The sequence below is a fragment of the Calliphora vicina genome, chromosome 5, assembly GCF_958450345.1.
Source record: "Calliphora vicina chromosome 5, idCalVici1.1, whole genome shotgun sequence".
NCBI classification, from domain to species: Eukaryota; Metazoa; Arthropoda; class Insecta; order Diptera; family Calliphoridae; genus Calliphora; species Calliphora vicina.
Genome location: NC_088784.1, coordinates 16,805,117 through 16,826,971, shown reverse-complemented (window position 1 = coordinate 16,826,971; position 21,855 = coordinate 16,805,117). Strand labels below are relative to the sequence as shown.

The 21,855-nt window shown below is 23.7% G+C and overlaps 1 protein-coding gene across 7 annotated transcripts in view; it reads right to left on the bottom strand.

Annotated features, from left to right (window-relative positions):
* Window positions 1-4,384: 4,384 nt before the first annotated feature.
* The window catches only part of sm (smooth), a 220,148-nt gene continuing 202,677 nt past the window's right edge, over window positions 4,385-21,855 (bottom strand). For 6 of the 7 annotated variants that reach the window (XM_065510522.1, XM_065510525.1, XM_065510526.1 and 3 more), the window contains 3 exons: window positions 9,813-10,088; window positions 9,531-9,735; window positions 4,385-5,829 (listed from right to left, as the gene is read on the bottom strand). In XM_065510522.1, coding sequence (XP_065366594.1) covers window positions 5,693-5,829; window positions 9,531-9,735; window positions 9,813-10,088 — 618 coding nt within the window. In that variant the 3' untranslated portion in view covers window positions 4,385-5,692. The remainder of the gene's footprint in view (window positions 5,830-9,530; window positions 9,736-9,812; window positions 10,089-21,855) is intronic. The other variant, XM_065510523.1, reaches the window with a different exon arrangement.

Genomic DNA, 21,855 nt, shown 5'->3' with positions numbered 1-21,855 from the left:
CTTTAAAATGTTTGTTTAGGTTTGTTCTAACATGTCCAGAGAGCGAAAGAGTTTAAGAGAAGAGAGAGAAAGAGAGAAGAAACTAAAAATAAATGTTTTTAAAATGTTTGTGTTAAATAATTTTTATTGAATTATGTTTGTGTTTTATTTGTTATTATGTCAAGTCTAAATTTGAATAATGTGTGTTTAGCTTATAACTTATACTTATAGAATTAAAATTATAATTAATTAATTAGGAGCTGTAAAGATCGTTGCTTTTCTGCTTGTTCTAAATTAAATAGAGAGCAACATATAAACAGTTTTAATTAAGTTTTACACCTAATTTTTATTTTTTACAATAATTTAATTTAAAAAGAAGAGATTTTTGGAAAATTATTTTAAACCGAAATACAATAAAAATAAATTATAATTAAAATGAATTGAACGCTGTATGAAAATGGTTGTGTAAGTGTTGGTTTTTCTTTATAGATTTTTCTTCTTAGCAATTTTAAATTTAAATTAGTTCGTTGATGATGGTGTGTTTATTTCTACTAAAATATTGTTTAGTTTTTGTTTCTTTATATATTTTAGAGTTATTTTTTAAGTCACTCTCCCTTTATTTAAATGAAAAAAAAAAATTATTAGAAAAATTCATGATTTGTTGGTTTTTTCTTTTCAATTTCCTTAGATTTAGTTTAGTTTTTTTTTGTAATATTTTTTAAAAACATTTTTACTTTTGCTAAATTTATAAACTAAGATATCTTTTTTTTTTCTTGTTATGATTTTGTTTTGTTTTTTAATACGCCATTGATATGGTTGTTTAAAGTGTTGCCTTTTATTGCTGATATAGAATTTTTATTTTTATTTATTTTATTATTTATATTTTTTATTTTGGTTTTATCCATAAAGTATTTTTCTCAAAAAATTTATTTCTTGGTTTTTTTGTTTGTTTAGATTTTGTTTGTTTAAAAAAGAAAATTCAAAAATATTTGTAGCTCTGTAGTTCACATTTTTTTTTTCTTATAAATTGTTTTTTTTTTTTTGGTTTTGTAGTTTATTATGGAAATTATAAAATAGCATATTTATTAGAAATTTCAAGTTTTTTTTTTGAAAACAAAGAAAATTATTTAAGTTAAAACTCTGGAGTTTGTGGGGGGACATCTTTTTTTTGCTGGTTTTTAAGTAAAAATTTAAAAAATTTTCAAAAAAAGTACTATTTTAGAGAAGTACTTTTCTAAAAAAGTACTTTTTTTAGAAAAGTACTTTTTAAGAAAAGTACTTTTTACGAAAAGTACATTTTAAGAAAAGTACTTTTTAAGAAAAGTACTTTTTACGAAAAGTACTTTTTATAAAAAAAATCTTTAGAAGATTAAAAAATAAATGGACTTTGGTATTTTTAATGAAAAGTACATGAAGAGTACTTTTTTACAAAAAAGTACTCTATTGATTAATACTTAAAAAATTAAAAACCAAATTATTTTAGTGCTTTTTAGAGGAAAGTACTAAATATATGTACCTTGGTACTTTTACAAAATAGTACGACATATTTTTAAAACAAAGTACTTTAGTACATACATTTAATCAAAATATTTGGTTTGATTTTACACAAAAATTCCAAAGAACAATACTTTGGTACTTTTCCAAAAATAAAGTAGTTTATTCCATTTTTAGTACGTTTTCAGAAAAATTACCTCAGTAAATATTTAAAAAATCTATTATGGAACTTTTTGCAGAAAAGTACTTAAGAAAGGTACTTTGGTACTTTTACAATAAAAGTACTTTAGTAATTTTTGGTACCTTTTCTAAAATAGAACTTTAGTACAATTATAAAAAACACATTTTGGTACTTTTTTCAAAAAAGTACTAAAGTAAAGTATTTGGTACTTTTTCAAAAAAAGTACTTTCTTCCTTTTTTGGTACGTTTTAGAATAAAATACTTCAGTATATATTTAAAAATCTATTATGGTACTTTTTACCGAAAAGTACTTAAGAAAGGTACTTTGGTACTTTTATAATAAAAGTACTTTAGTAATTTTTGGTACCTTTTTTAAAAAAGAACTTTAGTACAATTAAACAAAATGTAATTTGGCACTTTTTTCAAAAAAGTACTAAAGAACAATACTTTGGTACTTTTACAAAAAAGTACTTTATTCCATTTTTGTTACGTTTTAAGAATAAAATACTTCAGTATATATTTAAAAATCTATTATGGTACTTTTTACAGAAAAGTACTTAAGAAAGGTACTTTGGTACTTTTACAATAAAAGTACTTTAGTAATTTTTGGTACCTTTTGGAAAAAAGAACTTTAGTACAATTAAACAAAATGTAATTTGGTACTTTTTTTAGAATGGTACTAAAGATACTTTGGTACTTTTTCATAAAAAGTACTTTGTTTCATTTTTGTTACGTTTTAAGAAAAAAATACTTCAGTGTATATTTAAAAATCTATTATGGTACTTTTTACCGAAAAGTACTTAAGAAAGGTACTTTGGTACTTTTATAAAAAAAAGTACTTTAGTAATTTTTGGTACCTTTTCGAAAAAAGAACTTTAGTACAATTAAACAAAATGTATTTTGGTACGTTTTTCAAAAAAGTACTAAAGAAAAGTACTTTTGTACTTTTTTAAAAAAAGTACTTTGTTTCATTTTTGTTACGTTTTTAGAATAAAATACTTCAGTATATATTTAAAAATCTATTATGGTACTTTTTACCGAAAAGTACTTAAGAAAGGTACTTTGGTACTTTTACAATAAAAGTAGTTTAGTAATTTTTGGTACATTTTTTGAAAAAAGAACTTTACAATTTAAAAAAAAACACATTTTGGTGCGTTTTTCAAAAAAGTACTAAAGTAAAGTACTTTGGTACTTTTTTAAAAAAGTACTTTATTCCTTTTTTGGTACGTTTTAAGTATAAAATACTTCAGTGTATATTTAAAAATCTATTATGGTACTTTTTACCGAAAAGTACTTAAGAAAGGTACTTTGGTACTTTTACAATAAAAGTACTTTAGTAATTTTTGGTACCTTTTTTAAAAAAGAACTTTAGTACAATTAAACAAAATGTAATTTGGTACATTTTTTAGAATGGTACTAAAGAAACTTTGGTACTTTTTCATAAAAAGTACTTTGTTTCATTTTTGTTACGTTTTAAGAAAAAAATACTTAAGTACATATTTAAAAAATCGACTGTGGTACTTTTTACCGAAAAGTACTAAAGAAAAGTACTTTTATACTTTTTTTAAAAAAAGTACTTTGTTGAATTTTTCATACTTTTTGATAAAAAATTTTTATTACATATAAAAAAATTCAATTTTGGTACTTTTTGCTGAAAAGTACATTGGTACTTTTTTAAAAAAAAAGTACTTTTTAAATTTTTGGTACTTTTTTTTATTTTTTTTAAAGTGCTAAAGTACTTTTGACATTTTCTTTACTTTTTAGGAATTTTGGTACTTTTTTGATACATTTTCTAGATTGACATTTCAGCCCAATTATGAATAAAAATTCCTCGGGAGTTTTTTCCCCTTTCTCATTTTACCAATTCAAATTCAATGGGAAAAAAACTCCCGGGGAACAAACTCCAGCGGAATTTTTTATTCATAATTGGGCTGATTGCTTTTAAAGTACTTTTTTGGTAGCTTTTAAAGAAGTTTTTTTTTTTTGGTACTTTTTAACATAAACAAAATGATGCCCATTTTACCCCATAGTTTCTAAGTTCAGCTATCGATTGGGAAGTTTTCTTTGAACAAAAGTTGGTTTTAATAGAAAATCTGGAACAAAAAATATATTTGAGTCAGAATTGTCAAATCCCCCCCTTTATGAAAGATTGTCAGCAGCAATAAAATGTTATTTTCCAGTTGACTTTTGACTAAATGAAGGAGGCAGTCAAAAGGACCTACTTGAGAGATTGAACAATAATTTCCCTGGGATATAGGATAAAATGTGATTCTATGAATCAGAACTTTTAAGGGGTTATGCTGACTATATTGTCCAGTAGTAGGGAAATGATATGGGCTTTCCAAAAAATGTTACTGAAGGAGATAGCCAAGAATCTATGTGATTCTATGAATCAGAACATTTAGTGGGTCATGGAAATTTTGATAAAATGTCTGTTAGTTCTCCAGTATCAGTGAAGTTTTGTGAAATAGAAAGTCCCGTAATGTGGTTATTTAGACTATTAGAATTAAAAATTGATGTTTATGACATATTTTTGACATTCTTTTCTTATTGTTTTAAAATTGTAAATTTTTTTACTTTCTGATGTTATTTTGGGAGAAAGAACTATCGATAACTATTTTTTTTTTTGGAAATATTTTTAAAATTTTCTTTTTCGTTTAACTTTTTGTAGCATTATTTTTTTCTTTTGTTATATCATGATTAATTTACATACTTAAAAAAACATTAGTATTATAAAAGATAAAAACAGTTTTATTTTTTTTTATTTTTAAAATAATGTTTTGCATACAAAAGAAAACAAGTAAGAGTAAACACAACTAAAAAAAAAAACAATAGAAATTAATTTAAAGGAATTAAAAAAACATTTAATAAAATTATTAAGTATTTATAAATTAGTTTAATTAATTTTAAAAATAAGCACAAAAAAAATGTCTTTTTTATTTAAATGGTTGGTAAAATTGTAAATTTGTAAAAATTGTGCAATTTTTTTTTTGTTGTTTTTCAAATATTAACGCCTTGTTTTTCCTTTTTTTTGCTTGAAAGGAGGCGTGTTGTTTTATTTTTACATGCAGTTTTGTTTTAAATTTAAGCACATCTTACTTAATTATATAAAATTAACATTTATGTTTGTTTTTTTTTTAATTTTTTAAATTTTATTTTTATAATACTACTTGTTTGTTGTGGTTGTTTTTTTTTTAATTTAATTTAAGCAAAACCCAATCATCATTACATTTTTAAGTGTTATTAATAAATTTTCTTTTGTGTGTTAGGAATTTTCCTTTACAATGTTTTGTGTTTTATGTTATTTTTTATTTTTTTTTTGCTAAAGTTCAAGATTTTTCAATTTTTTTGTTATTGAAATTTTTAATTTTTTTGTTTTTTTTGTATTATATTGTCAAAATCATCCTTAACTCTTTTCAAAGCATTCTGTTTTTCATGCTTTATCTTATAATTTTTTTTATATAAATTACATTATTTTTTTTTTGTTTAAAATAAAAAAAACCCAAACAAAAAAGTATAAAATTATTAATTAAAATTTAGCAAAGCTTTAAACTTCCTTTCCTTTCATTTTATTGCAAAAATAAAACATATTAATTTAATAAAAATTTTAAAACTAAATTACAGTTAGAATAATATAATAATAATAATTAAAATACAACTAAAAGAAACGAAAAACATAACGATTTATTTTTTATATAATATATATATATATATTAGCATATAAAAATAATATTAAAAAAAGAAAAACAAAATTAAAATAAACTAAATTTAAATAACGTATTTATAAGTTCAAAATTCTTATTTCTTTCTTTTTTCATAAATTTTTGTTGTTAATAAAACCTCATGCTGTTTTGTTTTATTTTGAAATATTTGTTTTTTTCACAATTTATTGTTTATTTTTGTGAAATGCTGCTGCAGCGCTGCTGCCTATAACTTCTCTAGTTTAATTACAATTTCATGTTGTTGCTGCTGCTGTTGGTTGTTATTATTGTTATTATTATAATATAATGAAAATTGCATGCTTATATTATCATTTCTTCAATAATTTACATCTTGCTTGAGTTCGGCCTCATTTTCTTTTTCGATCATACCCTCGTTGGCTGCATTATTCCAGGCGCCATTCATGCTCTTCGAGGAGGAGAAGCAAAGTTTCATGATGAATGGAAATTTGGTACCTGTAAGTTAAAGAAATAAAAGAAATTTATTAGCAAGTTTTTTTTTTAAATTAATAAAACTACATACATATGTATTTTAATATACTAATAAAATGATTTATTTTAAATTTTGTACCTAAAGTACCTAAAAAGTACTATTTTTAATTTTTTTAAAAACATTTGTATAATTTTTTTAGAATTTTGGTACTTTTTTCAAAAAGTACCTAAAAAGTACTTTTTCAAAAAGTACTATTTTTAATTTGTTTAAAAACTTGGGTTTTATTTTGATCATGATTTCTTTAAATTTGTAGATTTTTTTAGAATTTTGGTACTTTTTTCAAAAAGTACCTAAAAAGTACTTTTTCAAAAAGTAATATTTTCAATTTGTTTAAAAATTTGGGCTTTATTTTCAGCATGATTTCTTTACATTTGTATAATTTTTTAGAATTTTGGTACTTTTTTCAAAAAGTACTCAAAAAAAGTACTATTTTTAATTTGTTTAAAAACTTGGGCTTTATTTTCAGCATGATTTCTTTACATTTGTCTATTTTTTAGAATTTTGGTACTTTTTTTAAAAAGTACCTAAAAAGTACTTTTTCAAAAAGTACTATTTTTAATTTGTTTAAAAACATTGGCTTTATTTTCATAGTAAAGCAGCTGAGGTTTTTACATTTTAGTAATTTTTTTAAAAAGTACCAGAAAAGTAGTTTATTTTAAATGTATCAAAAATAACTTGATGGTTTCAAAAAACTCGCGCTTTATTTTCTTAGTAAATCAGCTGTTTTCTTTTTACATTTAAGTACTTTTTTGAAAAAGTACCAGAAAAGTAGGTACTTTATTTTAAATGTATCAAAAAAAAGTTTTTAGAAGTTTGGTACTTTTTTCAAAAAGTACCCAAAAAGTACTTTTTCCATTTTAAAAATTCGCGCTTTATTTTGCCGCTTTATTTTCGTAAATTAGCAGTTTTTTTTACAGTTTAGTACTTTTTTGAAAAAGTACCAGAAAAGTACTTTATTTAAAATGTATCAAAAAGCTTGATTTCCTTATATTTGGGTAATTTTGGTGACTTTTTCAAAAAGTACTACATATTTCAATTATTTGAAAAACTCACACCTTATTTTCTTAGCATATCAGGCGGTTTTTTTACATTTTGTTACATTTTTGAAAAAGTACCAGAAAAGTAGTTTATTTTAAATCTCTCTAAAAAGCATGTTTTCTTTACATTTTAATAATTTTTAAAATTTTGGTACTTTTTTTCAAAAAGTATCTAAAAAGCATGTTTTCTTTACATTTTGATCATTTTTAAAATTTTGGTACTTTTTTTTCAAAAAGTATCCGAAAAGTACTTTTTAAAAAAGTACTATTTCAATTGTTTTAAAAACTCGCGCTTTACCTTATTAGTAAAGCAGTTAAGTTTTTATATTTTGGTATTTTTTTGAAAAAGTACCTGAAAAGTACTTTATTTTAAAAGTATCAAAAAAGCATGTTTTCTTTACATTTGGCTAATTTTTAAAATTTTAGTACTTTTTAAAAAAGTACTATTTCAATTGTTTTAAAAACTCGCGCTTCATTTTCTTAGTAAATCAGCATGTTTTTATTACATTTTGGTACTTTTTTGAAAAAGTAGCAGAAACGTACTTTATTTTAAATGTATCAAAACTAAATAAGATTTTAAAATGTGGTACTTTCTTTAGGGAATTAATTATCTGGTTTATTAAACTTGAGCTGAAAGTAAAGCGCCTTTGGGGAAAAGATTTCCTGATGATCTGGCCTAAGCAACCAGTAAAATGAGCATAGGAACTAGCTTATCCCCCCAACAATAAATTTCAGTGAATTTATCAATAATTAAATTGCGAATTTAGCATATGAATACTTGATTTTACTAAAATATTAATTTTGTATTCCCAATCAACTTTTTAACGAAAATTAATTTTGGTACCTTTTCAAAAAAGTTCCTCAATATACAAAAAAGTACTTTCATTTTTGTACTTTTTTAGAAAAGTACCATAAAAGGAGTTTTTCAAAAATTGTAATTTTAATACGATTTTTTCAACCATTCGATATAAAAATAATTTGGTTTTTAAATTTTGGTACTTTTTTTTTCAAAAAAGTACCTTTTTTAAAAAGAGTACTTTTTAGCAAATTACAATTTTTTTAATTTTTCTTAAACTCTCGACAAAAAAATATACAAATTTAAAAAAAGCTGGTACTTTTTTAAAAACTATGAATTTCAATTGATTCTAATGATTTCCTTCAACTCTCACTGAAAAGCCTTAGGTTTTTTTCATTTTGGTACTTTTGCCAAAAATTTACTTTTTTAAAAGCTGCTATTTTGAAAAAATACCAAAATGAAAAAAACGAGATTTAATAAGCCAACAGAATCATTTGAAAAGTGTAAAAAATCAGTTAAAAATTGTAATTGCGAAAAAGTACTTTTCCAAAGTACTTTTGTGGTACTTTTCTGAAAAAGTATTAAAATGGATAAAATCATAATTTTTATTTGGAAAATATTGCAGGAGTTTAAAATTTTCATAAATTCTTAAAAATAGTACTTTTAGAAAAAGTACTTTTTGGGGTACTTTTTTGAAAAAAAAAATACCAAAATGAGAAAACGAGATTTTTTAAGCGAGAGATACTTTCATTTGAAAAGTGTAAAAAATCAGTTAAAAATTGTAATTTGCGAAAAAGTACTTTTTCAAAAAAGTACCAAAACGAAAAAAGAATATTTTTTTTATTTTGAAAATGAAGCTAGATTACATTTGCAGTTTTTATAATCATTTTCAAAATAAAAAATATTCTTTTTTTCGTTTTGGTACGTTTTCGTTTTTTGGAAAAGTACTTTTTCGCAAATTACAATTTTTAACTGATTTTTTACACTTTTCAAATGATTCTGTCTTGGCTTATTAAATCTCTCGCTTAAAAATCACGTTTTTCTGATTTTGGTATTTTTTTCAAAAAAGTACCCCAAAAAGTACTTTTTCTAAAAGTACTATTTTTAAGTAATATATGCAAATTTTAAACTTCTGCAATATTTTCCAAATAAAAAAATTATGATTTTTACCATTTTGATACTTTTTCCGAAAAGTACCACAAAAAGTACTTTTTCTAAAAGTACTATTTTAAGTAATATATAGAAATTTTACACTGCTGCAATAAAAAATTATAATTTTTTTCAAAATTTATACTTTTTCAGAAAAGTACCACAAAAAGTACTTTTTTGAAAATGCTTGAAACATTAATTCTGTAATAGTTGAAGTTAATTTAATATAATAATAATAATTTAAGAATATATATGGGTACTTTTAACTACTTTAAAAAGTAACAATTAGATTTAAGTTACGTTTTATATAAAGAATCAAACATGCAATAATAATTAATTCAAATTGATTAAATGAATAAAATAATTTAAATAAATATGACTGATAATTGATATGAATCTTAAAGGAAATATCAAATCCCCGCAGAGTTTTCCAATAGAGTCCTTATAATAACTTTCTAATATATTTTAAACAAATATTTAAGGACTTATGACGGTCCAGATTTTGACAGCTCTTTTGGCATTTGAATTTTAATTTTTATAAGGATCTATATGAAAAACAAGAAACTTAACAAGGTTTTGAAACTTCCTGAAGCTTAGCTAATAAAAATGGAAAATAGCATTTTTATTTGCCAGCCTCTTAAAATCAAAAACTTAAAACTAATTTATTAGTAAAAAAGCTTACCTTTACCCTCAATTGGTAGATGATTGCACTTCATGATGGCTAAAACGGCCTGGGCGATATTGGGGAATTCAATTAGACCCGAAGAGGAACGATCTGTTTTCAATGGGAATAATCGGACAGATGTGGCAGGAACCTCTTTAATATTGAAAATGCCAACCAATTGATCTTCGGTGAGGCCAGGTGGTGTATTGAAGAAATGTAAAATCTAGAAAAACGAAACGAGAGCAAAATATAAAATAAGTTAAAGTGTTAATTGGATTAAAAAATTCCTAAATTTTTTACCTTGCTCGGTGGTTGTATACGATTTTTGCTTGCCTGGGCCGGCGATAGGAAACGATTATTTTTGGAGCCAGTGTATTCTTTGAAACTGGGTGTATGATCGGGCAATAGGAAGGGATTTATAACTTCAGAGAGGAAATTTTGCTTAGAGAAGGCAATTTGAATTCTGCCACTTGTGCCAATCGGAATGTTGTTCAAATGTTGGACGCAACGTTCAACAGCGACGGCATCACCCATCTGGACCATGGCGGTACCTTCTTTGGTTTTTAAGAACTTGATCTGTAAATAGTAAATAACAAAATTGCAAAATTAAATAAAGCTAATTTAAAGATCTTAAATTCCGTAAATTTTTGTTTAAATAATTCTATTGATTTCCTAAGATTTCTAATATTTATTAATATTGAATATATTTTCCCATACAAATGTTTACTAAAGCAGGTTGCTCAATTTTTTTACAACATGATTTATTTTTTTTTAAACAATTTAACAATTTTAGTGATTTTTGTTTTTCAAATTTAGTCAATGACCATAGTTATACATATTGAACATGTTTCGAGTTGGTTGCTTGCCTTGTACTCTTAACTCAAGCTAAAATATTTATTTAACTGAATTACAAAATTTATGGCAAGTTTGAAAACTTTTGCGCTAAAAAAAAACTAAACAGAGAGAGCTCAGCTGCAATGTAATAATATGGATTTGTTATTTAGTTTTTTTTTTGTAACTTTTTCAACACAATCAAGTTTAATAAACTCAATTTCAATAAACATGTACTACAACAAAAAAAGTAGAAATATTTGGTTAAAATTGTATTAAACTGCATGAATGGAATTCGAATGTAAAGTGGTCGGGTCTATGGAAAGGGAAAAAAATAAACCAAATGGCCAGTGGTAAAATAGAAATCTTGTTAAACAGGGGAATGTGGAAAAGAGCTGTTTTTCATGGGAAGTTTTAGAAAAATTTTAAAAAAAAATCAAGAATAAAATTTTTTGGTTTAAAGTCTTTTGATATTTCTGCAAATATCTGTTTTATCTTTATTTTTAAATTTAGTTTATCTTTATAAATTATGGTACTTTTTTTATAAAGGTACTAAAAATCTTAATATCAGATTTTAAATCATAATTTAATTAGGCTTAGTATAAAAAAAGTACCACAAAAGTACTTTTTTTTTTGGACCCAACATGAAAACTTCATTACAAAAAAACCAAATATCTGTTAAAACTTTATAAATGCAATTTTTTTTTAAATTTGGCTAACTTTTTGTAAAAGTACCACAAAAAAGTATTTTTTCAAAAAAGTACCAAAAGTTAAAATTTATAATTTATTTAGTTAAACCCAAATATCTCTTAAATTTTTAATATAAATGTTTTTTTTTTTAATTTTGATACTTTTTTTTATAAAAGTACCATAAAAGTACTTTTTCAAAAAAGTACCAAAAGCTGAAATTTATAATTTTTAATTCTATGTAATTTATTTCTGCTTTTTAAATTCTACCTGCTTAAAATTATAATTTTGGTACTTTTTTTATAAAAGTAATAAAAAAAGTACTTTTGCAATAAAGTACTACAAATTGATTTTTTTTTTTATAAAATTCAAATAAGACTTTAAATTAGCTTAAATTCAAGTAAAATTTAGTACTTTATTGCAAAAGTACCTTAAAAAGTACTTTTTTGAAAATGTACTTTTGCAATAAAGTACTAAAATAGATTTTTTTTTTATAAAATTCAAATAAGACTTTAAATTCAGCTTAAATTCAAGTAAAATTTGGTACTTTATTGCGAAAGTACCTTAAAAAGTACTTTTTTGAAAAAGTACCAAACAGAAAAATTTTAAGATTAAACACCCAAAGATCTCTTAAACTTTAAGTATGAAAGTTTTGTTTAATTTTGATACTTTTTTTATAAAAGTACTTTTTCAAAAAAGTACCAAAAGGTAAAATATATAATTTATTTAAATTTAAACCCAAATTCTCTTAAATTTTTAATATAAATCTTTTTTTTTTAATTTTTGATACTTTTTTTATATAAGTACCATAAAAGTACTTTTTCAAAAAAGTACCAAAAGCTAAAATTTTTAATTCTATGTAAATTATTTCCGCTTTTTAAATTCTACCTGCTTAATATTATAATTTTGGTACTTTTTTATAAAAGTACTAAAAAAGTACTTTTGCAATAAAGTACTAAAAAAATAATTTTTTTTTATAAAATTCAAATAAGACTTTAAATTCAGCTTAAATTCAAGTAAAATTTGTTACTTTATTGCGAAAGTACCTTAAAAAGTACTTTTTCGAAAAAGTACTTTTGCAATAAAGTACTAAAAATATAATTTTTTCTTTATAAAACTCAAATAAGACTTTAAATTCAGCATAAATTCAAGTAAAATTTGTTACTTTATTGCGAAAGTACTTTTTTGAAAAAGTACCAAACAGAAAAATTTAAATATTTAACACCCAAAGATCTCTTAAACTTTAAGTATGAAGGTTTTGTTTAATTTTGATACTTTTTTTATAAAAGTACTTTTTCAAAAAAGTACCAAAAGCTAAAATTTCTAATTTAATGCTGCCCTTCAAATGCTATTTGCTTAAAATTATAATTTTGGTACTTATTTATAAAAGTATTAAAAAAAAGTACTTTTGGTACTTTATTGCAAAAGTATCTAAAATCTATTTTTAATTTTCAAAGTCTAATAAGATTTCAAATTCAGCTTGTTTGCAGTAAAATTTGTTACTTTATTTTTTTTCGAAAAAAGTACCAAACTGAAATATTTCATGAAACAAGTACTTTCTTCTCTTCTAATTCCTAAAGGCAAATATTTGTTCGCTCTTTTTTAAAATTTTGCTTCTCTTTTTATAAAAGTACTTTTTAAAAAACAGAAAAATAAAAATTACTTTCAAATATCTGATAATTTTTGTTCTTTGTTATTTTAATTTATCATGTTTTTCATGTTTTGGTACCTTTTTTTTACATAAGTACCAAAAAAAATAAAAATTTCTAGATTTAAACTCAATATTACTTGTTTTAAGTTTGGTACTTTTGCATAAAGTTACCAGAAAAGTACTTTTTTCCTTTTTTTTTGGCTCTTTAAAAACGGATTTATTTCTTTAATTTTGCTACCTTTTCATAAAAGTACCATAAATGTACTTTTGCAAAAAAGAACCAAAAATTAAGTTTTTTTAATTTTAAAGAAAATCTTTTAGCCTTTTCAGTTCAGCGAATTTCGTTATGTTTTGGAAATATTTTTTATAAAAGTACTTTTTCAAAAAAGGACCAAAAATTCAAAATTTCAGGATTTAAATTAAAATTAGCTGGTTTAAATTATTTTTTCAGGTTTGATACTTTTATTTTAGAAAAGTACTAACAAGTACTAAGTACTTCAGCGAATTTCGTTAAGTTTTGGAACTTTTTTTATAAAAGTACTTTTCAAAAAAGGACCAAAAATTTAATTTTTTTTCAAAAAAAGTACTAAAATTATAAATTTCAAGATTTATTTTTAGCTCTTTAAAATTAGGTTTAAATTATTATTTTTTTTAATTTTGGTACTTTTATTTTTAAAAAGTTCCATAAAAGTACTTTTTTAAAAAAGTACCAAACTTGAAAATTTCAGGATCTCAATCTCAGGATCCATTATACATTTAAATTCAGTTTATTTTTTTATGGTTTGTTACTTTTTTTATAAAAGTGCCTAAAAAGTACTTTTTCAAAAAAGTAGCTAAAAGCTAAATTTTTTAATTTTAAAGACAAAATAACTATATGAAAATACTGAAAACAATTCTTTTTCAATTCCCCTGTTTGCAAAACACAACTCAATACATATTGCAACTTTTTCTAAAGTTTATTAAGCACGCAATCATATTATATTATCGACAATAATGAAATAAAATAAAATACAGAAAAAAATTAACTAACAGCCTTTTCAAAATGAAACGAAACGTACACAAAAATAAAAAACTATATGTAACCAGGTTTATTAGATGAAAACCAGTTGGTTGCAGCAACTTGCATGCAAGTTATAGCAAGAAGAAAAAAAACCAACATTTAAAACGTAATTGAATTTCTTCCAATCATCTCTATTAAAGTTCAATGAAATACAAAATTGCAGCATACACTCAAAATGTTGATTAACTACTGAACATAGTTTTTTTTTTTGCTTGCTTTCTTGCATTCATTTTTTGACCATTAAGGATTTTTCACTTTCACTCACATCATCGCCAATCATAACATTCGTTATGTTAATGATGATGAGGCATGCAACTTTGTCTAAAGAAATTAACACACACACACAAAACACAGATGTGTGCATGTGCCGGGCCTGGTGGTTTAAACAATTAAGTTTATTCAACTTGTTTTTTTTTGTGTGTGTAATTGTTGCAACCAATAATTGGTTGCCAAATAAAGAAAAACTAGCAACTAAGAAAAAAATTGAAAAATAAAATTCAGCTTAAACAAAAACTTATTGAAGTAGTAAAAGTTAAATTAATGTTTTTAAGATACAATTTTCTGTTAAATTTGTAAATTTTTTTAAACACTTTTTCAACATCATCCTATTTAATCCAAACCGAATGAAAAATACAAAATATTTAGAAAAATATTTTTATCCTCTAAATAATAATATAAAACCTTTATTTTTCACAAACATCGTTTCCCCGGAAATTTCCAAAGAGGGGATTTTTTTACATTAGAAAAAAATTTATAAAATGCATTGGGTATAAAAATAACTTAATTTGATTACTTTTAATTAAATTCCTAATTGGGAATTAAAAATGCCCAAATTGGGAATTTATGAAATTTTAAAGATTTAATTTTTATCCTCTAAATAATTATATAAAGCATTTATTTTGAATTTTATTTTTCACAAAAAATCGTTTCCCCGGAAATTCCCAAAGTGGGAATTTTTTATTGACTTTGGGAATTCTAGAAAATCACAAAAAATATTACCAAACACTTTATATATACGATTGGAAATTAAGAAAAACTTAATTTAGTTTGTTTTTGTTGAATTCCTAATTGCGGATTAAAAATTCCCAAAGTGGGGATTTTTTGGTTGACTTTGGGAATTCTAAAAAATTACAAAAATAATTAGCTAAAAATCTATAAATTGTATGGTGTATGAAAATAACTTAATTTGGCTACTTTTAATTAAATTCTTAATTGGGAATTAAAAATGCCCAAAATGGGAATTTAAGAAATTTTAGAGATTTAATTTTTATCCTCTAAACAACTTACAAAGACTTTATTTTGAATTTTATTTTTCACAAAAATCGGTTTCCCCGGAACTTCCAAAAGCGGGGATTTTTTCTTTTGAGTTTGGGAATTCTAAAAAATTACAAAAATAATTAGCTAAAAATCTATAAATTGTATTGGGTATGAAAATAACTTGATTTGGCTACTTTTAATTAAATTCCTAATTGGGAATTAAAAAAGCCCAAATTGGGAATTTAAGACATTTTTAAGATTTTTATTTATAACCCATGAATAATCACATAAGACCATTACATTGAATTTTTTTTCTTATAAGAATCGTTTCCCCGGAAATTTCCAAAGTGGGGATTTTTTTATTGACTTTGGGAATTCTAAAAAATTACAAAAATGATTAGCAAAAAATTTATAAATTGTATTGGGTATAAAAATAACTTAATTTGATTACTTTTAATTAAATTCCTAATTGGGATTTAAAAATGCCCAAATTGGGAATTTATGAAATTTTAAAGATTTCATTTTTATCCCCTAAATAAGTATATTAGATAACTATTTTGAATTTTATCTACCAAAAAAAAGTTTCCCCGGAAATTCCCAATGTGGGGATTTTTTGGTTGACTTTGGGAATTCAAAAAAATTACAGAAATTATTAGAAAAAAATGTATAAATTGTATTGGTTATGAAAATAACTTAATTTGGCTACTTTTAATTAAATTCCTAATTGGGAATTAAAAATGCCCAAATTGGGAATTTAAGAAATTTTAAAGATTTTATTTTTATCTTTCAAATAATCATATAAGATCATTATTTTGAATTTTATCTACCAAAAAAATCGTGTCCCCGGAAATTCCAAAAGTGCGGATTTTTTCTTTTGAGTTTGGGAATTCTAAAAAATTACAAAAATGATTAGCAAAAAATGTATAAATTGTATTGGCTATGAAAATAAATTAATTTGGCTACTTTTAATTAAATTCCTAATTGGGAATTAAAAATTCCCAATTTGGGAATTTAAGAAATTTTTAAGATTTTTATTTATAACCCATGAATAATCATATAAGATCATTATTTTGAATTTTATCTACCAAAAAAAAGTTTCCCCGGAAATTCCAAAAGTGGGGATTTTTTCTTTTGAGTTTGGGAATTCTAAAAAATTACAAAAATATCAATAAATATTATTATGCATGAAAATCACTTTAATTATAGAATTTCCTTTTCCTTTTATATTAAAAAAAAACTTTTCGCATCCCTGTTCACAGGTGTAATAGACAGAGTTTTGTGTAATTATGAATTGTGTGGGTGTGTGTTAAAGCATGCAGACAAATTAAACAGGATTTAATGGCTGACACATTGCGTTAATTGTAAACAACATTTCCTACTCCCCTGGCTAAGTGCCCTGTAAGCCGTGGTACCAGAGCTATGTCAATAGCTACCACACTACTTGTTACAATGGTTTTGACTGACAAATTTAACATTTTTGAATTACCAATCAGTAGTGTTTGATGGTTTCCAAAAAATATATTTTTTAGTTAAATTTTTTCTTTGCTAAACATTTCTTAATGTATTTATCTTACTAGCCACTTTGTTGGCGAAAGGTAGTTCAATAGGTAACCAATTGATACTGTCTGTATTACTTACAGTTAGAAAAGAATCTAGTGCTAACGTTTATGGACCCAAAAGTAACCAGTATGTGATAAAGTAGCATTGTTACTTTAAAAATAACTGGGTCTTCCTTTTAAGCCTCTTTTGTGTTGGGATTTTGTCGCTGTCTCTGTGACCTCTTTTTTTTTAAACAAATTTGTTGTGCCAAATGTTCATAAGTTTAGAGCAAATCTCCTTTGGCAGAACAGTTTTATATCATTAAATGCGAGTTTTTTTTTAAACATGCCTCTTCCTTGTATTCCCTGTTTTAGCCATTTTTTTAAATCAACCCAGGGGAAATATAACTCTAGAGCATTTTAATTTTATTTTATTTTTTTAGAAAGAAAAGCACAAAAAAAGACATTAAATGACACACTCATACGTGTCAGGACAGGAATAGAGCAATCATATTTTGAGTTTAACTGTCATAATTATTTGTGTAAAAAAAATAATGTAACATTTATGTTTAGGTGTGAAATTTACACTTGGCTAATGTGCGACAGCATTATGCAGGAAGATGCTTTACAAGCAATTAATCCTAATTAACAATTTCTGTGTGTGCTACAATTTAGAGTATTCATTCAAAGCCTTAAGAGCAGGACCTTTTAAACACTTGATAAAACAATATGTAGAAATAATTTTTGTGGCAATTAATTTCCATAATCATAATCGTCATTATTGACATAGTGTCGGTGAAAGAGAGCAATGACCTTTTGTTATCGAGTATTGGAGTGGAGAAATATCAAGAGGTATCCTGGCTTTCAATTCACAATGGTTTACTTTCATTCACAATAGCGACCCAACAATTTTAAGTTTTGGTTTTAACAGCTTTTCTAAGAATTCGTTACAAATTAACAACATAATTTCTGTTAATAATAAGGCAAATTTATGGATTTATGGAAAAACAAACATTCACAATAGTGATGAAATTCACAACAAACAAATAATTAAACAAATATAGTCAAAATCATAAAATTTAAACCATAAATTTATTCCATAGACAATACGTTTTCAAACCACTTTTCTCTGTTAAAAATATAACTGGATTTGGATATTTTTGATTAAATTCCAGATAAAAAAAATCCCCAAATTAGGAATTTAAGAAATTTTAAAAATTTGTATTTATATCCCATAAATAATGAAAAAGCCTTTATTTAGAATTTTATTTTTACAAAAATCGTTTCCCCCCAAATTCCCAAAGTGGGGATTTTTTTATTGACTTTGGGAATTCTAAAAAATTACAGAAATGATTAGCAAAAAATGTATAAATTGTATTGGGCATGAAAATAATTTAATTTGGCTAGTTTTAATTAAATTCCTAATTGGGAATTAAAAATGTCCAAATTGGGAATTTAAGAAATTTTAAAGATATAATTTTTATCCTTTAAATAATTATATAAGACCATTATTGTGAATTTAATTTCACTTTATAATGATTTCCCCTGAAATTCCCAAAGTGGGGATTTTTTTTATTGACTTTGGGAATTCTACAAAACAATTATTCACAATAATAGGTAAAACTGTTTTACTTTAAATAAAATTTCAAAGTAAATTACACAAAATTTCTATTTAAAATTCATTAAAAAAATAAAAATTGGGCAACATTTCTTTAGCTTTACAAAATTTTAAAGATTTTTTCCTTTAATTATACAAATTTCTTTAAGAAATTATTAAAAAAATTACTTAACTTGTAAAATTTAAGTGTTGCTAAATTTTAGCGCCCCAAAATGTCACAATTTGTCAAATTTAAATTTCATAACAATTTTCATTGTTTTGTCAAATTCGGGGCGCTAAAAATGACAAGAATTAATTGTAAATTTTAAGATTTTTTTTTAATTTAAAATGCGTGCAGCATATACTCGACAAAAAAAAAAGCACATAATTAATCGTATAAACCACAAAAACATCATTAAATATTAAAAATGATTTGTTTGCAGTTTTACATTGTATTGTAAGGCATTGTTTTATTTTACTCCCATCTTAACAAAAACAAATGAAAATTAATTCATAAAATAAACATAAAAATTCATGGCATTATAAAACAAAAAAAATAATAATGGAGTGAGTTTTTATATTAAAAAAAAAATAGCAGCATTAAAGTGACAATGTTAACAAAATCATTTACAAAACATTAATTAAAAACAATAACAAACATACACTCCAAAAAATATAAAAATGTCATACATAGCAAAACAATACAGTTAGCTTGCTCTCTCTCTCACTCACTTAATATAAAGTGTGTGTGCATGCAGCAGAGAAAATTCCTTTTGTTTTGGTTTGTTTTGTTTTATGTAAATAATAACACAACAGAGTTGCAAAAAATGGTATTTGGTAGGGAGGTCTGGGAGTTGTATGAAAATGTATGTATTGTTTATTTTAAATAATTGTGGGGTTACAAAATAAATTGTTTGGTTTTGTTATATAAAATTAAGCCTTTGTGTCATGACTGTGAAAAGAAAGTCATTTAATGTGGGAATTTTTTTTTTTTATTAAAAAGGTAATTAAAATTATATGTTTTTGTGTTGTAAGGGTTAAAACGGGAGATAACATATGGATAAGGAAAGAAAAATAGGGAGACTAGGGGGGACATTTGGTGAATTTTGTTCTTTTTTAACATATTAAAATATTGTTTAAAAGTAATTTGGTTCAACATATACCGTTATGTTGCCATTAAGAACCTAAAAATTCAAGCTATGGAAAATATTGTTGAAATTTTTTCTTGATTACGAATATAATTATGTTTTAAACTTGAAAAAAATTTCAAAATTTCAAAAGTTTTTCAAACAAAAATCATTCATTCGACTTGAATTTAAATTTTCTTTTTACCGGAGAATGCTATTGATATAAAGTGTAATACAACTATAATTCAATAGCTTGAACCTGGAATCCAAGCTAGAATTACATTTATTTTTAACTTGAATTCCATCAAAAATGTTTAAGAATTGCTATAAATTAGTTTTGTTTTAATTATTATTTATTATTAATCTACCATGGTATTTCTTTTAATCATTTAAAGTCATTTATTTGTTTAACTCTATCAATCGTCCGCCATTTTCTCTCTCTTACTCACGAGTAATTGAAAAACATAAACAATGTTACTGCTTCTTCTTTGTCCGCCATTTTTACTCGTACTCAGTGAGTAACAGAGAAACATAAACAATGTTACTGTTATGCTTCTTCTTTGTGTTGTTGTTGTTTTGTAAACATCTCTGTTTTATTTAACAGCAGAGTTGGGAATATGTAAATGTCTTAAGGTTTTGCGATTGTTAATGTTGGAAAATAGAATCTAATTTCTAAATGTAGGGAAAAGCCAAGACGTATATTAATTTAATTTAATATTTAAGTAGAATTACATATAAGTACGGGTTTTTTTTAAAGAAGGCAGCCTATTGCGAATTTTTCTGAAATGCTTCTATTCACAATGAAATTTATATGAAATCAAAGGTTTATTTAACAAAGTTTCATTACGAATAAGGGAGTTTATATTTCAATTTTGTTAAAATTTTAAAGTTTTCAATTAATAGTTTTATTTTTTTTATTAAATTTCTTTACATTTCAAATTAAAAATTTTCTTTTAATTAAATTTTGTTTAAATTTATTTGTAAAAAAAATATTATGTTATACAATTTGCTTAACAATATTAAAGAAAACATATTTTGTATGTCCATTTAATGATATCATTAAATATTATTTTTTATCAAAAGTAAAAAAATTTAATGACATGGTAAGTTTGGACACTGGTATTTAATCTAACAGCTGTTTAATGAAACTTTTTCTTTTGTTGCTTAAATCAAAAGGAAAGTTACAGACAGCTGCTGTATTATCACAACCTAAAATAACCTTCAAAAAAAAAAAAAGTTAAATAAAAACAAAGGCCTCAAAGTTAATTAAGTGTAAATGAAAGTAAAAGAAAAATCATATAATTGTCACAGCTGACTAGTTAACAGAACTAACTATTGCAAAAGTTTTCCTTTTCATTGAAATCTCATCCTCCTTACTTTCCTCTATAGCTTAATATTATATCATTTATTTATTCTTAATATTTTGTTTCATTTATAACTTAATTTTATTACCAAATACATAAAGCTCATTGAACACAAAAGAATTTTACTTAAACAGCTTGATAAAAGTTTAATACGAAAACTCTGAATTCAATTAGCAGCATATAAAAGGAAGTCTTTTCATTGTTTGCTATTTTAATGGGTTTTTAATGGATAAAGGAAACAGATTTTTCCATTATTATTTAATAATATTGAACCAAAAATATATAAAAGAAATTAATGGTTTTTGAAAACAGCTGACAGAATTAATAAAAAGAAAATATAGCTAAAAAAGAAAGCTTTAAATAAATTTATAGATTTGTTGATTGCTATTTAAAGTTCAAGCTGTTTGTTATTGGGATTTTGTTTTTCAAAAAGCTGCCTTACTTATCTTAAGTAATCAAGTGCCAATTTTCCTTTTATTATTGGTTGTTTCTAAGATCTTGTCTTTTCCAAGCAGCTGTTTTATTTTCATCATAATCTTAAGTTTTTTCTTGTAAATAAATATTGCCAAACGTTTAAATAATCTGATCAAAAATAATAACATCAAACTCAACAACAAAATAAGAAAATAATCTTAAATGATGTTTAGTTATCAATCATTTGTTGATTGTCAAAAGAAAAGAAAAAACCATTCACTGACATTTAAACATCCCTGTGCTAACACAAGCTATCATTTATTTAGTTGTTTTGTGTCCGGCAGATGATGAGCTGTGATTGCAAAAATAATAATAAAGAAACCCCAAAATGGTTTATAGTGTTATTTCCTATCATAGCGCTTTGTATTATTGTCAGCATCTTGTCACAAACAACATTTATCATCATGTGTTGCACAAGGATAAGCAAAAAGGACAAGAACAATTTATTTTTTTTTTATTTTATATAATATTTAAGGAGCAAAAATTTAGTTTTATTTTTCTACACATTCATTTTCATTTTGTTGAAATAATGGGTGTTCTTTGGCTATATTTATTTGTACACATATCTTTATGAGCCCCAAAAACCTCTAGAGATTTAATAAGAAATCATTTTCTTTTCTTTAAAATCCTCCTTTCTTTTTTTGTTCTAAAGGGAATTAGTTTTTGCTTAAAGCTTGGGCAATGATTTTTTATTTAGAAAAATATTTTGTTAAATATTTGATTTTGTATGTCTTTTTCAAGCCTTTCTAAGATTTTT